Source organism: Haliotis asinina, chromosome 6 (assembly GCF_037392515.1).
Source record: "Haliotis asinina isolate JCU_RB_2024 chromosome 6, JCU_Hal_asi_v2, whole genome shotgun sequence".
In the NCBI taxonomy this organism is placed as follows: Eukaryota; Metazoa; Mollusca; class Gastropoda; order Lepetellida; family Haliotidae; genus Haliotis; species Haliotis asinina.
Window position 1 is genome coordinate 19,196,029 of NC_090285.1, and position 23,106 is coordinate 19,219,134.

General features: G+C 38.1%; 1 protein-coding gene across 1 annotated transcript; it reads right to left on the minus strand.

The window, feature by feature from the left end:
* Positions 1 to 1,728: 1,728 nt before the first annotated feature.
* LOC137287669 (cytochrome b-245 heavy chain-like) lies at positions 1,729 to 22,290 on the minus strand. Its single transcript, XM_067820058.1, has 16 exons — positions 22,148 to 22,290; positions 17,673 to 17,768; positions 16,882 to 16,992; positions 16,693 to 16,777; positions 15,470 to 15,612; positions 14,772 to 14,872; positions 13,916 to 13,996; positions 13,115 to 13,235; positions 11,807 to 11,899; positions 11,422 to 11,556; positions 10,737 to 10,855; positions 10,331 to 10,367; positions 7,862 to 7,944; positions 6,637 to 6,829; positions 5,543 to 5,670; positions 1,729 to 4,970 (listed from the first exon to the last, which is right to left on the minus strand). Exons 1-16 carry the CDS (start codon positions 22,190 to 22,192, stop codon positions 4,844 to 4,846), a joined length of 1,698 nt encoding a protein of 565 aa, XP_067676159.1. The 5' UTR covers positions 22,193 to 22,290; the 3' UTR covers positions 1,729 to 4,843.
* Between the last annotated feature and the right edge of the window lie 816 nt (positions 22,291 to 23,106).

Genomic DNA, 23,106 nt, shown 5'->3' on the forward strand with positions numbered 1-23,106 from the left:
AACAACCATGTAAAGAAACCATTTGCCATTTGGCTACACAGGAAGTATGTGGAAAAAAATATTTCACTGTTTGGTAAATGGTTACATTCCTCTTTGCAAAACAATCTAGCTAGGATTGTCGAGGTTGCTGCCAATCCTTTGAGTAACAGAATTTTCTCTACCTTCAGTTTCGTCTACATTCACAAAACATTGCAAACAAGATGTTGGATTCTGCCAATCAGATCCAAATTAAATTGAAAGGGTACTTATGCTAATTCAGTGAAGACTGAGGGATGAATTTGTGTTGCACCTGTCTGTGCAGTAGACAATATTATATATAATTATTATTCACATACATTGGTGTAATAGGCCCATGAAGGTCCAGGATAGAATAGGCCTTCAGCAACCCATGCTTGCCGTAAAGGGCAACTATGCTTGTCATAAGAGGCGAATAATTGGGTGGTCAGACTTGCTGACATGAGTGACACATCATCGGTTCCCATTTGCACAGATCAATGCTCATGCTGTTGATCACTGGATTGTCTGGTCCAGACTCTATTATTTACATACTGCCGCAATATAGCAGAGTGCAGCGTAAATATAAACTGACTTGGTGATGTAATAGCTTTGTTTTCATTCTCTTGCATTTCTTCATTCAAATACTACTTGCATTGCGGACTGTTAGGTCCATTAAGCACTTAATCCCATGTCAGAGTGTTTGTGTAATACAATGTGGCGTCTTCCAACAGATGACCTCTTTACCTTCACAGCGATCTGCGAAGATGTGGAGTAGAATTGGTCTTATTGACCCATGCTTGTCATACGAAGCGACTTACTATGGTAACTTGTCATTGTATCCCAACTGCGTAGATTGATGCACAAGTGATGATCATTGGATTGTCTGATTCAGACTGACTTGTTTACAGACATATAGCTGGAATATTGTTGAGGGAGGCCTCAAACAACAACAACAAAATAAAAAATAGAAAACTCTTCACAGCATGCTTAAAAACGATGACATTGGATCAGAGGATAAAATTCCATCACAGAGCACTTCATGGTCTGTGTATGCCTCTATAGTGAGTGTCAATCCTGAACTCCAGAATGTAAGGAAACATATTCATAAACCACTGCTGTTGCTTTCGCATGTAAATAGTGCTTCATAAGGAAGGGAGATCAGAGCAAGAGGTCAATGGTTCAATATTTGTTCATGTCCAGTGAAAAGATACTTGTTGCCTTTCATGGCACCCATTATCAATAGGTGACCACTAAATGGTCATCTTTGAGTCCATATACTGTGTGATTAGGGATTATGGAAACTGCAGCTATTTCAAGCCACAAACATGATATAATCTGAAAATAATAAATGAATATTTCAGTGGGTTTTTTTTTCTCATTGGTTGGTCAAAAATACAGATTTGGGAAAGAGTTCCAAGAACAATTCTTCATTCCTGTGTTGTTCTGTGTAAAAGCTTCAAGTGGTGAATGGGAGGATTCTCAAATATTTATTGCAATGAAATAGTTAATCATGTTTTAAGACACTACCACCTGGCCAGTTGTACATTTCAAGGCTTGCCCAACTCTGGTGCTAGACATTCTCAATAAATTATTGCCATAGACCCGTGACGGTCCGGTAGAGTAGGTCTTCAGCAACCCATGCTCGCCAACTGCTGTAGCTCTGTCTCTCTCTTATCTTGCAGTGACCATTACTTCTCTTGGAGCCTTGATGACACAAATAACCAAGCACTGTTCATGAAAATGATGATTTTATTGCTGCATTTAATAACATTTATCAAGACAATACATATTAACTTTCATAATAATGCTTCTAAAAATAAAAGTGTATTGAGATTGGCATTAATAGCAATAACAAATATGCTTGAGGAATTTTGTTATACCAGGGGTACATAACATATAAGAAACAGATCCACAAATCGTTGAGGCCACATATATAACTGCAGTTTGCACCTCATGGTTGTCTCTAGGGCATGCCATAACACGGTTTGCGAGTTTGAATCCAAAATGTAACTTTTTATTATTCTTAGCTTCTCAGCAACAACTCTTGGTTGTCAGTTTCTCTACAGTGGCAGACATTTGGGATGTACATCACTTTTGACTGTTTTGCCTCACAGAGCAGTCATTTGTGACAACTGAAATACTGCTCAAACTGGAGTTAAACCAAACACACTCACTCATTCAACAGATCATGTTAAAAGTCTTTGTACAATACAAACAGCATCTTCACCTTCACATACACATTTCCTGAATAAAAAGTAATTAATATAACGAAAATTGTTTTAATACTAGTTCTCATTCAGTTGGCTCAAGTATAAATCATTTTTTTCAACAAATGTCTCTTGAGACTAGCATAACTTAACTTCAGCATAAACATTCAGCTATCAGTTGTCCACACAATATCACAGGTCCATGCTGGACTTTGCTATGTATACCTGAACGTATCATTGACAGAGGAGCAGAATCTCAAACACCAAGGAAAAAGTAAAATTTGAATCTTTTAAAAACTTCAAAGAAAAGCGTTTGTGAGACATATTATCAGTTGCACGCCATAGTTATCTCCCCTCCTATGACCCACAGACACCGATACCAAAGTGTAATAACTGAAAAGGAAGATTGAAGCTTATCACATTCATGAACAGGTGTGTTACATGGAAAAATGAGACCTGGTGTTTACCACATACATGATCACCTGGTGTCATGAATTTACAATGAACTCAGTTGAAGTGAGGTGAGTCTATATGTAGAATCCATTGCCTTTAGACAAGCAGTGATTAGGCCAGACCTTCTCTTGTTTTACAGATTTTTTACGCTAAAAGCAGAAGGAAAAAAAAATATCAAAGCAAAACCCCATATGAGTTTTCATGCTAACCCTTTTGGTTTGTTTATATCAACTAAAAATAACTTTTTTTAGTTTAGGTTTCACACTGATTTCAAGGGTATTTTACATATATCATATTAACATTAGAATTCAATTTTATGAAAAGGGAAAATTAATTCTTTTTCTTGAAAAAACATGACTGGCAGATCCATAAAACAATAAACAAAATTGGTCTAACTTAAGAAGTTGACTGAACAGAGCTGAAGATTTTCAACACACAAACATCAATAAATATGGGTGACCAGCACCCGGGGAATGTCAACACATGTATACATGATCTGTCTAATACTACACCACTACAGCTTGATTATACTATCCAAACGTTTTCTGGATATGTTTGTTCTTCATGTTCCCAGCAACATAACACCTCACCCAAATACAACCCTCATTAATACCAGACCCTGCTACAAGTTTGTTCGTTAGCCACATGACTTCTCCACTTCAAGAAAACATTATATCAAATGAATTTTAAAAATAATTATGAATGTTAAGTCACATTGCTTCTATACAGCTCTGAGATAATGTAAAAAGAATACCATGTCAGATATTTGACCTTAATCATGTCTTAATCTGGTGACTGGAATTTCCTAAGTGTCAATTCACGAACACATTGGTTGTATAATGTAGACAAAGGGAACATCCAATTGACATGTTGTTAGTCTCATTGAGAGTGGAATGATCTGAAAAGTATCCATCAACCCTGAAAAATGGTTGCTCCCTTAGCAAAGACTATATACCATGGCTGTCCTCACCTGCATCGATTGGATCCTATTGTCAATACCTACTACAAACTCTCTTTGTCATAGCATATCACAGTTCTTCTTGACTCTGGCACAGCTATGGCAAGTTGTGAGATGTTGGCACATTTATTATAAATATAGTGAATACAAAATTGTAACAAGATACTGCGACAGTGAAGCCCTATAGTCTGCACTGTTGTCCAAGTTAACTTGGATGAACGAATTCAAGAACTAAAGCATTATGGGTTACGTTTCAAGAACTAAAGCATTATGGATCAAGTCCACTGCCCATGGTGGTGGGGTAGCCTTGTGGTTTAAGTGTTAAGTCGCCACACAAATGACCCAGGTTCGATTCCTACATGGGTACAGTGTACTAAGCCCTTTTCTCATATTCCCTGCCATGATATTGCTGGAATATTGCAAAAAGCCTCGTAAAATCAAACTCACTTTGCAGACAGTGGAATCTGTCTAGACCAAACTCTGATTTACCTGAATATCTCTTTATCACAAAGTAGAACCTGTCTCATCCAAACTTCCAAATCCAGATTTTGCACTAAAATTGTGTGAAATGATTCTGAATCAGATGTGACTTCTCACACAATTAAATTTGCATGACTGGTATAACATTATCAGTAAAAGACACTGTGTAAAGTGTAGACTGATATCCTCAGTTGAGCAGTCAATCATTCATTGAATACCACGTATAAAAATTAAACAGAGTATTACAGTAACTGCACTCATAGTAGTAACCATTAAACAACTGTATTGACACTGGAATGAGAAGTCAAGATGGATGGCAAAGTCTTGGTGTAAAATGTCCATCTGCTCTGGTTACATATTTATATATATTTTCGGAATTATAAGTTAAAAGAAGAAGTTTCATAAATATGGCCCCTGGATATAGTCTTACACTGATAGAGACAGATTCTGTTGTATGTGAACCGTCACTGACATTGACAACTGTAACCGCTTATAAGGGGCGTCCACCCTTACAATGTTTCATTGTACACTATAAAGCATCTTTGATGATAAAAATTCAAAAACAATTTCAAAATAAAGTACAGACATATTGTGACATACAGAGAACATAAAATAACTTTCAGGTTGAGCATAAGTATAAAAAGTGTAAAAATATATGTTGCATGTCATAAAAAGTGTTTTTTTAACATTTCATGGGTTCTTTGTTCAGGGTTAATCACTTGGTATACAGCCATTTGTGATTGTGGCATTAGAAGTTTTCCTTGTTATAGAAGAATCTTGTTCCACTGTTGTCAGAAGATGAGTATTTATTGCAGAGCTTGTGAAGCTGCGTGGATAACTCCTTCGGCCCGCAGAAGAACACACCCACACTCACCCTGCAACGAAGGGGAAACATGGTAAGACAATACACTTAATTGGTCTGCATGATCTACTTACCAGAGTCACAATCAGGCAACAAAACAAACAGTTCATATTTGCCCAACCACTATCACTGGTAGATTATTATGGAAAACAATAACAAAATGCAACAACTTTTCAATTAATATCAAATACTTTCTGTTAATATGACGATGATAATATTTTGGAGATTTTACATGCACTTTCTGACATGAGGCATATTTTGCACACTGCCAGTTAAATATACCTGAAATTGTTAAGAAAGCAAGCCAGCATTAACAGATTAAGGATTATTTTTTTCTTGTAAAACTGTCCAGCCCAAGAACTTTATTAAAATTATGTATAGAGATATTGAACTATACAGTATAAAACTGGTAAAAATAGACTGGCTGTGTAAATATATTGCTTGTAGCAAGACTTACATCTGAAACTTACATCTGAATCATTCATTTGTCAGAATATATACTGCCATCAATAATATTACCCCGCATATAATGTTGAAAAAGCAGACATAAGTTAAAAACGCCAGAAGGTAACAAGTTCTACCTACCCCTGATGCTGCTGTGCCAGAGAGGAAAACACTCGGTCCCACTGGGGGCGGCCATAATGGGTCTTCTGACTCAGGCCGGTCACAGGGTCAAGGGCATTGTCGTCATCGTGGATCATGATGTTCCGGGCCTGGAGATATAACATTTATAACCCCCTGATGTTATCTTGGCTTCTCAATAGTGAATCAAAGAACTCTATCTCACTTATATAATTTTTCTTTATCTTTTGGGAGAATCATGATCAATAGTAAGTTGAAGATGAGGTTGAACCAGATTTATCATAGTGTTCAATACCATTTGGCAGAGTGTGGTCCTGTGCATAGAACTTAGATCATGAATCAGTTGAAGTTTAGCAATGTCAAGCTTGGAGAGTCCTTGGATGGGTGACCATGTTTGGAGGCTTGATTTTTGAGAGTTTCTAGGACTTCAGTCCTGCCCCACAACGAAGCACACGTGATACAAGGCAAGTGAGTTTGTTCAAAACTGCCTCAGTCCACCCACAAGAAAATGGGTAACCGGTGGGATAAGATGGGTGCTAGGCACTATTGAAATGAATTATCATTATTATTATTATTATTTTAGTTGTACAGCAACATGCATGTGGCTGCTGTACTGGTCTGGTCTTGAACAGATTGTTTAAGTATAACTCAATCTGACATACAGAACCTCACTCACAGTATACTGTCTTCTTAATACCATGCACCAGGCAGGGAAACAACAAGTACCATCTTAAAACCTCTGTTTCTATCTCTGTTCAGGGGACAGAATCACCAACTTCACTCCCTTGGCAGATTCTCTATGCTCTAGACTGCAGAGGTGGTTCTAAACTCATAATCTACAGAACTGAATTACAAATTACAGAAGACTTTACAGCGACTGATGTATTATTGTCTTTATATGACACACCCAGTCAAGGAGGTTATGAAGAATGGTAACACACACAGGTAAGACTGTTGACCAGAAACATTGTACCAGTCTATGAGTTCTGAGCCACAATCTTCAAACACAATCACTGTTACAGAGTGCTGCACATTGGACATAAGGAAATGAAACGTCTTTGTTCCACGTAATGAGCTCATGTCCCACGACCACCCACCTGGTTTGAGTCCCAGCCTCTGGTCAGGTAGATGTTGTGAGACAGGAAGTTGGCGTTGCCACGTTCATATGTCTGCTGCTCAAGAGATTTGAGGAGGTCCTGAAACCACTCAAAAGCGTGAGTGTCAGGACACACCCAGAAGAAGTGCACCTTCTTCAGGGACATCTCGGTGTTGACATCACAGTACTTGTACCTGCAGCCCAGTAAATCATAAACACGGTTTCAAATGATGAGTGAAGAGGATGGTAAAGTTTACCATTGCACTAGTACAGCAAGGCTACTTGATACTAAAAATCTGACTTGATAATAAGAATAAAGAGCGAGATGGGTTTTACGCTGCCTTTAGTAACATTCAATAAATCACAGCGGGGATACCAGGTCTTCATCCGACTTACAAGTTGCTGAATTCCACACCACTCGGAGATGCTCTATGAGCATACAACATCATGGACATTACCCCAGATAACCCAGGCTGCCTGTGAGGTGCAGGTTACTTGTTATATGGTGTTTTATGCCTCACATCTGGGCATTGAACCTCACTCATGAAATTCATCCTCATATGTATGTATTTATGGAGGCAAAACAATCTGTATGCACTCTTTGATTAAATGATCACATTTTCATACCTCCATAAATACACATCACCATACAGGACCATACAGCATGAGTGACTAGGTTCACACACGTCACTGCATCCAAACTACACAGAGTGATGCTCATGCCATTGATCACTGGTTTGTCTGTCCAAACTCAATTATTTACAGACTGCCACTGTGTAGCTGGAATACTGCTGAGTCAGCATAAAGGACCATACAGCATGAGTGACTAGGTCCACACAAGTCACTGTATCCAAACTACACAGTGATGCTCATGCCATTGATCACTGGATTGTCTGTCCAAACTCAATTATTTACAGACTGCCACTGTGTAGCTGGAATACTGCTGAGTCAACAAACACCTTAATGTTGAAAGGAAGGCCAAAGTGATGCATGTGTCAAATGTTTGGTGAGACTGACCTGCACTCATGTTGTCTGGGAAAAACTAACATTCTGTTGTCTGGGAAAAACTAACATTCAAACCCACAATAATCAGTTTTCGGTGTGTACAAGGGAAGCAACTCTACACAGCACATTTTGCCATCTGTGTCAAGAGGGCCAACCATGCCAACAGAACCATATATTTATTGCCTGTGAGGAACAAGGTCAGTTGAAACAGTTAACTTTACCATATATTCTTCAAAACAGCTGCAAATGGAGTAACTCCAATTCCTGCTCCAATCAGTACTGCAACCTGGTAGCGGAAAAAGTCCTGAAAAAAACAAACACATGTGGATGCTGTTATACAAAGCCTGTGATGATCATAACTCCAATACCTTAAAGGTCACATGCAACCAAAAAATGAAACATAATTAAAACACATTTATCACTTATTCATGACATATAATATACATTGCTGCTTTTAAAAAAACAAATAAACACAATTATAAGCGTACAATCGCGATTCAAAAGTGCAATATTTTGTACTTGGGCTTACTTCCCCCGAAACGAAGCCCTCGGGAGACCGAACCCAGTCATAGCGGGTGGATATGCACTCAAGTGTAATGACGGCTTCCGATTGGCTGTTTCATTTGCTGATATGCCGAGGGTTCATTGTGTGTACAGAAAAATGATCTGTTTGATGGGCATTTTAGAAGTATAGCCAGTCACAAGAAAGTAAGATTCTTTACGGATAACAACTTCTTTATGTGTACTTGATGCGTCGTTTCAATATGGATTCGTATACTGTTGTCAAACAAAATTATATACGCTAAAAGAAGTCGTTATCCATGAAGAATGTATATAGAGATGTTGGGTTTGGAAAATATCTGTTCTCTGAATTTGCGCTCGATCCAGTCAAAAATCATGTCTGTAAAGATGGTAAACTACTGGGTGGCTGGAATCTGTCATTCGTCCAAGTACAAAGCAGGACTTAAAACTGACAAGAGTTTGCACCAGTTTCCGTCAGATACAGTCATCCGAAAAAAAATGAATGTAGTATGTTTACAACCCACAGACATAAAAACATGTCATGTGTATCACACGTGCCTAAATACATAATGTGGCAGACACGGGACTCGGGTGCACGAGTCATAAATCAACATATTTTCTTTATGTCGTATAGTCTGATAGGTGTTAGTTTAAATTACTCGTGGTCAGTGATTGAAGCTGTGTATTGCATGTTGTCTTTAGCAGACAGGCAGGTGTGAATAAACCAGACACTGAGCTTTCTCTGTGACAGAGACTGCTTACCACAATCAACAATTTGTTTTTACGTAACAAGTAGATTATTTACTTGTTTGTGTACACAAAAAAAACTCGACTACTGCTCACGCCCTCAGACGCTGGGCATGCATGTTGTTTCAAGCTCCGCAAGCCTATTCACTGCGCATGCGTTATGGACGCAGCGCAGCTGTTGAAACCAGTTTTCCCCCCAGCGCTGGGGGGAATTTAGTGAAACGTTTGAACTCCGATTACGCGGGCTTTTTTTTCATTGCGTTTTTTTCAACTTTATAGGTTGAATTGGCATTTTTTATGATTTGTTTCGGTAAGTGCACACCGAGAGGTACCAGAATCTTCAAAATTGTGTTTTACGTTGCATGTGACCTTTAACATGGACCTACTACCTAGCTTTATACAGTGGCTAACTGTGAATCCAACGGTTGAGACGTCTGTGTTAATGAAAGGAAAGGAATAGTTTTGTTTGTTTGGGCTTGGGATTGACTTATTGGTGATGATGTAGTTGATCACAGTGCAGGATTGTTAAATAAAAGTGGAAATCTAACCAATATAACTTTGTTCATATAACCATAATGATATTTTTGAAAATACTACTTATAACATGCAATCAAATATTTGAAGGCAAACTTGAATATAAGTGAATATGGCTATGATGCTGCATTCAAGATTACTGCAGCATACGAGCAGGTGTGTTTGGCTGCTTCTATCAGTCCAACTTTTCATCATAGTTTCTCCAGTTTCATCATCCTGGCCACCGAGATACCATCCCACAGGATAATCTGACTTTGACAAATATACTGACTCTGCGTCGACAAGTTCATGCTTCAGCTCTTTAAAGTCTTGTGCCAGGAAAACAACAAGTAATACCATTTAAAGTCTTTGCTATGATATTTGGCCAAGTGACCGCCCACTGATCTGTTGCTCTCTGACATGTGCGACCTGTGAAGGTCCAGGTTAGAATAGCCTTCAGCAACCCATGCTTGCCATAAAAGGTGACTATGCTTGTCGTAAGAGTCGACTAAGGGGATCGGGTGGTCAAGCTCGCTGACTTGGTTTACACATGTCATCAGTTTCCATTTGTGCAGATCAATGCTCATGCATCACTGGATTGTCTAGCCCAGACTTGATTACTTACAGACCGTCGCCATATGGCGGAATATTGTTGAGTGCGGCATAAAACTAAACTCACTCACTGACAGATGCTTTACCTACTGCTCCATGAATACATGGTTACCAAATTGACAAAGTTTACAACTGAAACCCATGTGTACAGGTAGGAAACTAACAAATCAGTTTGAACCTAAACCAGTGTATTCTGCGGCAGCAAAGGGAGGCAACACCATACACAGGCAACAGCATTCAGCCATAATAGTCATACTCATGATTTTGCTGATTTATGTCGAGAGTGTCAGTCTTACCTCAGTAGCAGTTCCAAAGGGGCCATCCACAGCTAATCTGGTTAAAAAATAAGGGAATACTACAATGATCTGTGAAAATGATGTATATACAATTCTTTTGTTCATAGATTTTTCTATTTGAAATTGCCCCAGACTTTTTGATGTTTTGTCCAACATTCCCAGATGATCCAGTCATACAGTTTTTGTTCACCTGTCAATTTCAAATTTAACCAAATAGCCACTTTAATTAGAAAACAAAGCATGCTCTGCCCATGATTGTGAGACTGCAAGTGACTGAAAGTTATGCTCTGTTTTAAGGTGAATTGCTGTAAATCTGTTGCAAGCATCTGGATGCTTACAGTGCAGCCTACAACTGAACATATCTGGGCATCTTCCAAAACCTACAGGACACAGCGAGTGAGCCTACCTAGGCATCTTCCAGGCCTCCTGGAACTCTCCCTCATCAACATGGCAGGCCTTAGCCAGCTTCTCCGTCCAGTCCCCTACACGTCGGATATGCACGGACAGGAAGTCCTCGTTAGGAGACTTAAAAAACAAGAGAACAATTAGAACAATTATTCCCAACTCACAATCACCTGTATCAAAAAAATACTTGAAGTGAAACATACATTTCCCATACAGAGAAAATTTAAGCTGTGTGTCTTTTGATACAAAGTGATACATTCTGTGGTGGAGGTGGTGAGTGAGTGAGTGAATTTAGTTTTACGCCGCACTCAGCAATATTCCAGCTATATGGCGGCGGTCTGTAAATAATCAAGTCTGGACCAGACAATCCAGTGATCAACATCATGAGCATCGATCTGCGCAATTGGGAACCAATGACATGTGTCAACCAAGTCAGCGAGCCTGACCACTCGATCCCGTTAGTCGCCTCTTACGACAAGCATAGTCGCCTTTTATGGCAAGCATGGGTTGCTGAAGGCCTATTCTACCCCGGGACCTTCACGGGTCTGTGGTGGAGGTGGAGGCCAACAGATGAGATTAAGGAGAATGCATGTCATAGTATTCTTGATAAGGTTGCCACCTATGGAAGAGAAGAAGTGATCAAGGTGAATGTATGTGATGGTATTCCAGACAAAGATTCCACTTACTGAGGTAAGGGTGAATGGGTGCCACTCCAGTTGTGAGATGGACGAACATTGTAGAAACACATACTGTCCTGGAAGGGCAGAGAACCCTTTCTTCATCATCTGTAGCTCAAACACATTGGACTGATGTTTCACTACCTGAAAAGACAAGCCATCACCATCAACAAACAAACTACAGAGAGAAGTTAACATGGATATTCAACTTTTTCACTTCATAAGCCAATGAAACATTCTTAACAAAATCAGGAGGCAGACGAGGAAAATTGAGTCATGAAAAAATTATCATGATGTTAATATTCATGAGTGCAGAAGATGTTTTACTTCATAATTTTCAGTGAATTAAATTGATAGACTTGATAAACTGATAGACAGGAATAGGACATGTCACCTTGGTTATAACAGCTGTCTTCAAACTTCGAAAAAAGCGTATAATTCTCTCTATGATGTACAGCACAACAGGAGCCAGCACCCATATCCATGTCTGAAAGAGTGTGAGTGAGGGAGCTTGAACTCTATATCAGTTATATAATGCATAATATTGGATTGAAACTCAAAGTGAAAACAAAACACAAAATGAAAACTTTGGTGAATCCCACAAACATGTTATTGCGCCAACTAACCAACAAATGGCCCAGGTAAATTGGGAATTGAAACCAAAGTTTATAGGTTTCAAAGAGATTTAGCTCTCCGAACAGAAACACAGTTGCTTGGACCAACCATGTCACTATGTCTAAAAGTAAAGTTCAGACTGGGTCCTTTATTTTAAACAAAATTGTACACAGGAGTGTCATGTTTACACAGGTAGCCTATTTGCACCCTTGGTTTAATAACAGCAATAAATTATCTGTAATAACATACAAACAAAATAATAAAGTGTTATTTATGCTAAGGTTATAAAAGACTCAAGGCTGTGTAAGGTGCTCTGGGTTATCATGCGTTTGAAAACTGAGATTACATTTATGATAAGGTCAAGGATGATCATCAGGGTAACACTGAAGATCAAACCCATATTAGCAGGTCCTGGTACAGGTAAGGGAGACAACCATCAATTGAGTAACCCCATCTTACACTGGTAAGCTACTCCATCCTCGATATTCTCCACTGTGTATGTTGCGATAACTCTCCACTAAACCGTCCTTGTATCTACGGCTCCGCCCGATGATTTGATTACCTCCCATTGCTGGCTCTGCATTTTCACAGTAGCCAATCAGACAAGCCACTGATACACTTGACCTGGCTAGTGTCATCAAAAATAGCAGTTGGTAGTCACCAAAGTTTGCTTGCAGTACGACTCAGACTTTTGAGGAAAACATACAGACAAATTGACAGGTCTGAACCTTTGAAAAAATATATACAAGAACTCCTTCTGCAACAATATATCATTGTGCTGACAAGTCTAATCGGTTAGATAATTTAAAAAGTGAAAGTGAATTGTGACTGGTTTGCTAAACTTCCCATGCAGACACCTGACTGGATGAAAAAAAACAGCCAAGGGAGGTAATAAAATCAGCCGTACATGCATCCAGGGAATAGCTGAGAGTTATCGTAACATATACCCTGGAGAATATTGACGATGAAGATACTCATGCCCCTTTCAACCAGCAAAATCCACTCTGGAGTGCATAGTCTGAGACAGGAAAATTTATAAGCATGCTTATGATGGATTTGATAACACTGTCAAAAACATCTGACCTACCTTTGGTGGTGATCCTGAAAACTGTGGTAGAGGGCACTCCTGGCTGCCCCACTTGTCATACCTGGTGTAACACTTGGCTGGATTGTGCTTGGATGTGTTGGTTTGGCCTCGGATTATTCCCCTGGTGATACAAGGCACATTTAGTGTGGACCAGTACATTGTATGTCCTCGACTGACAATATCCGAGGATGAAATCAACACTGAATCCAAATGCCTCCTGAATGAGAGTTCAGTATACATCTACACAAACAATGAAAGCCTTGGCTAACCAGTTTTTGATCTATATAATTGTTACAAAAAGACAGTAATACATGAGGCACAATTTCTGACAATAATCATTCATTAATTTTCATACTGAACACTTTTTCTGCACTCTAAATTCAAAATTCTGAAAATGTAGTCCAAAACAACAGTGATAAACATGCATGAAGAAACATCACTTCAACTTTCAGCAAAACCCTTACTTAGTGTTTTCAGTGTAGGGCTGGGATACTTGTAGATTTAACTGTGTTAAGCTGGTTCCAATCTGAACATGTCACACATACTGTATCCCATAACCCATAACTGTATATAACATAATCTAACATAATCTACAAGTACTGAGAAGGATGTATGGCTCTACTTCTACTGTTATTTTTTAAGTCAGGGGCTGTCACTGTAATTTAAAACAAATCAGACTATTGTCATTTCTTAAAGTCTACTTGGGACTAAAATCAGCTGTAGCACAATATTTATCTCACAAGTACATGGAATCAGGGCTTGACATATAAATCAGATATATCAAAAGTGAAAATAACTTACTGTACTCCATGGATAACAAGGCCGATGTAGAATATCACAAATAGATGATGTGTGAACCAAAAGACTTCAAAATATGAACGTCTGAAATATTGAACGAGAAAGTTTACATGTTACATTCTACTGGATTAGTTTGGGTGTTGTTAAATACTGCACTCAGCAATGCTTATGAGTGAGTGAGTTTAGTTTTACGCCGCACTCAGCAATATTCCAGCTATATGGCAGTGGTCTGTAAATAATCTGCCTGGACCAGACAACCCAGTGATCAACATAATGAGCACTGACCTACACAAAAGGGGTATGATGATAAGCGAGTCTGATCACCTGATCCTATAGTTGCTTCTTAAAGAAGCATGGACTACTGAAGACTGGTTCCAGCCGGGACCTTCACCATATTCCACTGAATATTGTGACCAAGATATGCTTATTGAGAATCTATACTGCTCAGGGTTCGATTTAGTGCTTTGTTACTTGTAATCATGAAACCCAATATTACAAAGAGTAGCCTAGTTATCAGTCAAACTTACACCAGTGCAAGTGAATGTTTGAGAAATAAATCAACAATAAACTGAACAATACAAGCATAAGAATGTCAGCTAATTTTACTTCTAAACTTTGAATAAAACCAAAACATTGCTATTTATAGACACGTTTCTGCTGTGACAGCTACTGTAAACAGGGATCAGCTATGTCACTGTTTTGCTATGGTTTCACCAAACCTCTGATGTTTTAACACACTACATTGCAACTGGAATTTGACTGGTGCAACCAGTCTTCTAACTTAGGTTGCACCTGGTGCAAGTAGATTGATATCTCATAAATCAAGCCCTGCTGCTTTGATTTGACAGATGTGACTAACCTGACCACATCTGTTGAGGATGTGACTATAAGTATGAGGCACAGCGTGATCACAACGCCTGAAACACCTGCCACAGACTTGAACACCTCTTGTGTGGGATCCTGTAGACATCATTACATCACATGGGTACATCATCACACAGATATTTCCTCATATGGGTTTGTCACCACACTAACATCATATATGTGCAAAAACTGTCACAGCCAACATCTCACTTGAATCAAGCAATGACCTGAAATTAAGGTTTAACTGATATTTGTTGTTTTCCTTCAATATCAACATAGTGTCTGAACTAAGCATTAGTCCTGAGTGAAAAGGGTTTTTATACAGTGAAACCTGAACTTAAAAACTTAAAACCAAGACTCACAAAATTCCTAAAAGTCTTTTACTGTATGAGCTGTTGGTTACAATATGGCAGTACTGCACCTACTGTTTGTTTACTATGTCACACAACTGATATTACTAATGATCAGGGCCTCCTTTCACAAAGCGCTGAGGTGATCATAAGTTATAAAGGTAACCTTAGTGCAGTGTTAAAGAATGGGAGTTAAGGTTAACCTTAGTTAGGGTTGCTTTGTGAAAGGAACCCATGGAGTGACATACAGTCGGCAAATGTTTTAAAAAGACTATTTAGTTCACTACAAAGATGCCATATTTTCCATGTCTTGTCTTGAAGCAGATTGGTAACGAATACTAACGGTGCCAGGACTCCTGACTGGGTTGACATAGCTGCCATTTGTTGTTACCGAGAGATGAGTAATGGCCTGCACTGCTGGGTCTGAGCTTTCGTAGGCACCAACAAGGTGCTCAAAGTCAAAACAGTGTGCCACGACATGGATAGCTGCAGAATAGAGAATTCAAAGAGGTAAACACCAGGTTTTTAAATATTTTTGAAAAAATGCATACAGACTGAATTTAATCCAGTTCTGAGATCATTGACAGACACCACCTATGCATCTTTCATTACACAGTGTACCATATTGTTGTTCTATTTATACTTTCAACAGTTTTGTTACAAAAGCATCTGTTTGGAAGTCACCATTCCAACTGTATGATTTTATCTCACACACAATTTCTCATGTAGAGATAAAGATAACCTGACAATTGAAAAGACAATAAACTATGACGTGTAAACAACCTAGTCACTGAATGCAACCACTGATCCATTATATCGCCTCTAACACCAATCTATTCATGGCCAATTCTAGACTGGAATCCCCACAAGATACTCCAACCAATACTCCTTGTTGTCTTACACAGTTTTTAGTAAGACTGACAACTTAAGTCCACATAGTAACATTAATTTTATACTAAAATTAGGAGTGACCATTGAGGGGAAACAACTATTGTGATACTGATAGTTTATTGCAACATACTATTGCAACATACTATTGCAACATACTACTGCAACATACTATTGCAACATACTATTGCAACATACTATTGCAATTGTGAGTCTACTGCCACCAAATATTGCAATACTATTACAAATTTCTTTCCTTCAGTTGTCTAATGTGATGCCATTTCTCAAACAAATGTTTAGTTTATACAAAATAAAAACAAGTTGAAGTCATTTCAGTCTCTCTGAATAAATGACAAGAAACATGAAAGAACCAGACCAAATAAATGGTTAAACATAAGCTCAATAAGGCTGTTAGTCTGCACCAAAACAATAAAAAAATACAATGCAGCGTAAACATTTAATAAAATATAAAGTCAATTACTAAACTATCGATATCCACACATATTATCGATGCATCAATAGTTTTTCTTTTCTACCATCAATTAATTGCTATTGAAGGATCAACTATTGCAATCCGTCAATAGTTCAAAGCATCAATATGGCCCTAATTACAGTCATTCCAAGACAGTACTCCATAAAGCTGCAAGATAAACCGATGATAATTGTCCAATCACGCACCTGTCATGAGGCAGATCATGTAACCAAGGTAACGATGATATGTGAGATTCTTGTCCAGTTGTCGCCGTGCATTCCGATGACAGCACTGTCAAAATCCAGGAATGAAAGTAAACATCAAATTGTCAAAAATGAACACATCCAGGATACACAGTCAGTCCACCTTAACAAGAACACATCAAAGCAACTTACAGAACACGCTCCCCGAATGGATGAGATGAGATTCCTGCAGACAGGCAGTAGGATGAGTAGACAGTTGAAGTTCAAGCATGCAGCACTTGCCCGCGCCCAGCACAAGGCATCCTGGCAACAGAGAAACAGGTTATAACAGACAAGGCACAGGCTCCTCAGGTAATACTGTATCTCTGTGATTATGGTTGCTCAACCATTTCTGCAAATGTTTAGGCTATGTTGCAAACTCACATGTTTGTATGTTATAATTTGTGCCCCTTGGCAATATTCTAAAACAGGGGCAGTGGAGTAGCCGAGCGGTCAAAGCGTTTGTACATCATGCTGATGATCCAGGTTTGATTCCCCACATGGATACATTCTGTGAAGCAAATTTCTAGTGTCCCTACACATATTGCCGGGATATTGCTACATGTGGCATGAAACTAAAACTCACTCACTCATAAACAGACTATCATCTGCAGTATAAGAAGTCCACAAATACCATACATATATACACACAGAATGAATACCTAGAAGTGTATATATACAACATGTGTGTATACACAAAATGAAGTGATCATGGTACAGATACATACTGGACACACTGGATACAAGTAGTTTGACGAAACTTAAATTTACTAATACAACATCTTGTTTTAGCTCTGACCTGTCAAACCTTCCTTGTTTTGAATGGCTTACATATATTACAGTTTTGTTATTTCTGTGACAGAAGATTCTTGCACCTTTTTTTCAAATACTGACATATAATACTAAGGACAGTGAGTGCAGATTTGACTCCACGTGTATCTTACCCCGACCAGCAGACGTAGGTAGAAGTAATCTAGGCTCTGCTGATAGCTGACGAATGTCCCGGCAAAGAGGCCAACGTTGATGACCAGCCACACCCCCTGCACAACAATACTACAGATCTGAATAATGGAGAACGGCTGGAGCATGCTGACACTACTCCTGAGTTGGCAGGACGTCTTAAAGCATTACTGCACTTCAACAGTTGAGTGAGTCGGATGTCTTAAAGGGCTATTCCATTACAACAGCTGAGTGGGTCAGACATCTAAAAGGGCTATTCCACTACAACAGCTGAGTGGGTCAGACACCTTAAAGGGTTATTCCACTACAAGTTGTGCAACAGCTGAGTAGGTCAAATGTCTTAAAGGGCTATTCCACTACAATAGCTGAGTTGGTCAGACATCTTAAAGAGCTATTCCACTACAACAGCTCAGATGGTCAGACATCTTAAACTGAAGTTAAAGGGCTATTCCACTGCAACAGATGAGTGGGTCAGACACCTTAAAGGGCTATTCCACTACAACAGGTGACAGTCAGACATCTTAAAGGGCTATTCCACAACAATAGCTGAGTTGGTCAGACATCTTAAAGGACTATTCCATTACAACAGCTGTGTGGGGCAGACACCTTAAAAGGCTATTCCACTACAACAGCTGAGTAGGTCAGACGTCATAAGGGGTTACTCTACAACAACAACTGTGTGGGTTGGACATCTTAAAGGGCCACTCCATTACAACAGCTGATTTTGTTGCACACATGAAAGGAATTGATATGATGTATACATGTACACACTCATACTGATATATACAGCAAAATGAATTATTCAACCTTCCTAACATTTAAATGACATATCTTTCCTTTATTTCTAATATCTTCAAGAAATAGACATAAAATACTTCACATTTTTCTTCTTCTTCTACATTTAACATAGCCAAGAATGCACTTTTTCAAACCATACCTCAAAATATTTTTGTCATTTACCTTTAGGACTGGGCATTTTGTCAGAATATACACAAACCCAAACCATATTAAACTGGCATGACCCAAAATATTGATGCATTAAATAACACAGTATATTACTGCTTTTGAATAAAAGCAAATATACACAAAAATCAGAAGCATTATTAATTTCATTGTGGAGACTTGAAAAATTCATGTCTGATACGGTTTGAAACTGCTTTAACTATGGAAATAGGACATACTGGCCAGCATAGTTCCAGATGAAAGCTCTTTAACTCAGAACACTCCAGTCAGCAGGAAGTGGAAGTACACACTTAATGAGGAGGGAGGTCACATGGAAAACCTAAGTGCAGGGTAGGAGGGCTTGCAGAAGGCTTGCAGCAGGGCACACGGAGCATGGGGATGTATGTGTTGGTCAGTGTTGTCTAGTGTTTCACTGACCATACTTGAAGTAAGTGATTTTCTTTCAGATTTCGGTGTAGAATATGTGTTGAATTAATTCCTCCCTAAAGCATTGCATTCTCAATTGTTCTTTTGTTCAGTAGGTTTACTTCATGTTTAACAGGAACATTTCACAGTCGGTCAGTACATATGAATGATTTGTGATTTCCTTCAATAAATGAACCTTTAAAATATTTTTATCATACATTTTCTAGTGAGTGAGTGAGTGAGTTTAGTTTTACGCCGCACCCAGCAATATTCCAGCTATATGGCGGCGGTCTGTAAATAATCAAGTCTGGACCAGACAATCCAGTGATCAACAACTTGAGCATCGATCTGCGCAATTTGGAACCAATTACATGAGTCAATCAAATCAGCAAGATGGACCATCCGATCCCGTTAATCACCTCTCTTGACAAGCATAGTCGCCTTTTATGGCAAACATGGGTTGCTGAAGGCCTATTCTACCCCGGGACCTTCAAGGGTCATACATTTTCTAAGACATAATTGGAAGTTAGCAACAAGTTTCATGTTCCCAGACTGCTTTAAGCTCATCACTTTTCAGGTTATCATGGTCGGAAAAAGTATTTTTCTCCGAGTAGGTTTTTACTCAGTTCTATTTATATTGTCTTGCTTGTTTCATGATTTAAGTAACTGTCAGATAGTTAACAGTTTCTTCAGACTGGTCTGGCTTCAAACAGAGATGTCACATTATCCTGAAACAATGATGTTGATTTGAAATGACTCCCTACATTCACCTCACTCTAGTTGTAGATTTATGTAATCACATTATTAGAAAGGAAATTGTTTTTAATATAAATTATGCCATCAAGTAATAATATCAGGAATATGTCACTTAGCATGTTTCAACAAGCAAACATTTCACTCACTGATAGTCCCAGATTGTGAAAAGGAATTATTTGTGTATCTAGAAAAACACAAAGTATGAAAAATATTTAAATCTATGTCACTTCTATATTTACCAGCTTTCACTCATAGAATATGGACAAATTGTTGTAACAGCTACAATCTTAGCAGAATATATCTATACAGCCATATGTGTATACACCATTGATTGTAAATCTGAACCACCTACACAGAAATCTTATGAAAATCAGATCGTCAACTCAGATATGATACTGCTCGGTTTGTAAAAGTGATTCTGAAAATATTATATATATCTTTTATGAATTTCAGACTGTTTGGAGCTTCTGGCAAAAATTAGAGAATTTCATTAATAACTATTTCCACATTAATCTGAACATAACAAAACACTGTGTAATGATTGGGTTAGACTCAAACACATACTTAACCTTATCTTACTCATAGCCAAAAGATTTATCTTCATTTCAGTGTTACCCTTACCCTATCATTTGACAGATTCATCTCAACAATAACAGGAACAGAAATAGCTACTTTGAGAAAAAATGGAAATAAGTGCCTGAATTATCCTTTGAAGCGCTCATAAAATAATCAATCACACTGGTGTCATTGTCAACAATCACTTTAACTTTATGTGGTGTCATACTGAATTCTTCATGGTATAAATGAATTAATGTGTTAAGATGATTGTGCATTCATTACACTTAATATCATGACAGAATAACTGACCTTTAACATGTATATTTTCCATATTTTGTATTTCATGTCTGACTTACATATGCATGAATATATGATTATGAAATGGAGTCTATAAAATAAAAACAAAAGAATGGAGATGGTAAAGAAACAAACTGTGTACTGACATGTGTTTTGATTAAAACCCACACATCCTTTAATTAGAATGGATGGTCAAGCACATTCACGCTTTATGTGAAGTAGTATACTATGGACTGTACTCATTGATCTGTATATCCTGAGAGGTAAAATACAAAATTTAATCAGACACTAAACATTAAGTCCTACAAGCAATACTGATATGTAACAATTCTATGAATCAATGTTAATAAATATGAATATAACATAATTATCACTTCAAATAAAACCATATTTTTCAGATCACAAATAGATGTTCTTTACCAAATATAATATACAAACCATTTATAATTCTAACACCTGGTCTCTACAACATATCACAATGTAATATGTTTCCACCATTCTTACCAAAAAATGTTGAAATGAATCTCACACATGACAAAACAAAAGGAAAAGAAAATCATTTCTATAGGTCTGAAACCCAATTAAGAAAAGTTTCTCTTGCACAGCTGACAAAAAATAACCTTTGGCAATAATTAGCTCTGTTGCCACTGACCTTAGTCAACTCCAGATGACTTTATCTCAGGGAACAAAATGGGGACATTGCCTGTGTGGACTTTTCATCTTATTGAATAACTGCATGGATGGGTATCAACATGATCGTATCAACATGATCCAAAAGCTTACTGATAAACATACTTAACTTGGAGTTTGCTAAGGATAATTTATTGTGTCATATCAACTGAGAACACATGGGCATTTTGTACTGACTTTATGGGTCTCCAGCAATGTTAAGACCAATGGACTGAGTGGTTAAGTGCAGTGCCTTTTAGTTTTACGACCAACACTGATTGCTGGAGACCCTAGAATTATCATAGGATTTTTCTAATATCACAGACATACTAACCCTCATTCTACAGACTACAACAGACAAACACATATTTGAAACACACTTCTTGCTGTTTCTACAGCAGCCATCCAATTTCTAGACCTTTTGACATAAAAAACTGCAAACTTTTGTGTTTGGAAATGAATCATGGACTATTTTGTGTATTTAAACACCTTCCAAGGATCATCAAAAGTTTACTAGAGTCCTAAATGCTGTCACAAATGTCATTGTTAAAACTGACCGAAACCTTTTTCTGAAAGAAAAAAAAATATCCACACACATATTGTAACTGCTGTGTGGACGAGCGCTATGTAAACACTATGGACTCTACTAAAGCCACCAGCGAGAATTCAATTCACCCACATCCTTTCCTGACATTTAAGATCAGAATTCAAACTATTTTGACACGCCTATGTTGTACAATGCATTCAGGTAGCACGTAATTATTAATCATCAGGTGCTGGTTCTCTTCACACGTGTAGCAGGTATATTTACCACAATAAACCACTTAGGGCCCTCATTCACCAGCCAGTCACCCATCACCAAACTGCAACAGGCTTCTGTAATATGACATTGGTCTGTTCCTGTGAATATCTCTAGGATGTAAACAAGCACCTGTTCAACACTTCCGCCCCTTGAATTATGTCCCTTGATGCGTTAATCCTCCAAGAGTTGTCTCCTCGTGGTTGATTTCGCAGATATGACATGTGAAATGATTTTCTCTGCGATTAGTCGAAAGCATGTATCAGTGCTTTATTTCACATGCAGAAAATAGATAAAAGTAGCTATCGATGCTGTTATGGAAAGAGTTCCGCCCGTACCCCATCTTTTACAAAGTAAATTTGCTCCAGGGAAGTCCTTCCCCGATGTTTTCCAACATTGAAATAAATTCATTGATTTTTTTAAAATACCTGTTCCAGTTTACTGAATGCATATTTAAGGTCGGGTATGCATGTCAGTTTGTAATTTTTAGTTTTTGATGGAGGTGAGGGTACGGGCAAAACTCTTACCTCTGGGATATTTAGTTTTATGCTAACTGAGTACTGAGAAGAAATGCATATGATTAACATGATTAAAGGTGAGGGAAGCCATTTGCTGAGTGGTTGTGCGTGTGGGTGTGTATGTGATGTTGTCTGTGTGTGCATTTAAACAACACCCTCCCTTTGATAACAATGGTAGTATGTTTACCACACAGCCATTAAGTAGTAATATTTTCACAGTAAAATCACCATTGTTCTTTTCATAAACATGATAAAGGTCTCAGGTGAGTTCATTCCAAGGCTCTGAATCCACTTAAATCAGTTTGCATTGTTTTTACACAAGACCACCTGTGAGATTTTATGTTGGTTGAGAAGAGTGCTACTTCAAAGCAGGGCTCCGTACTATCTTATTTCTCTTAAATGAGAAGATGACAAAACAACCATAGGATGCAGTGTGTTTGTTTGTTAAATAGA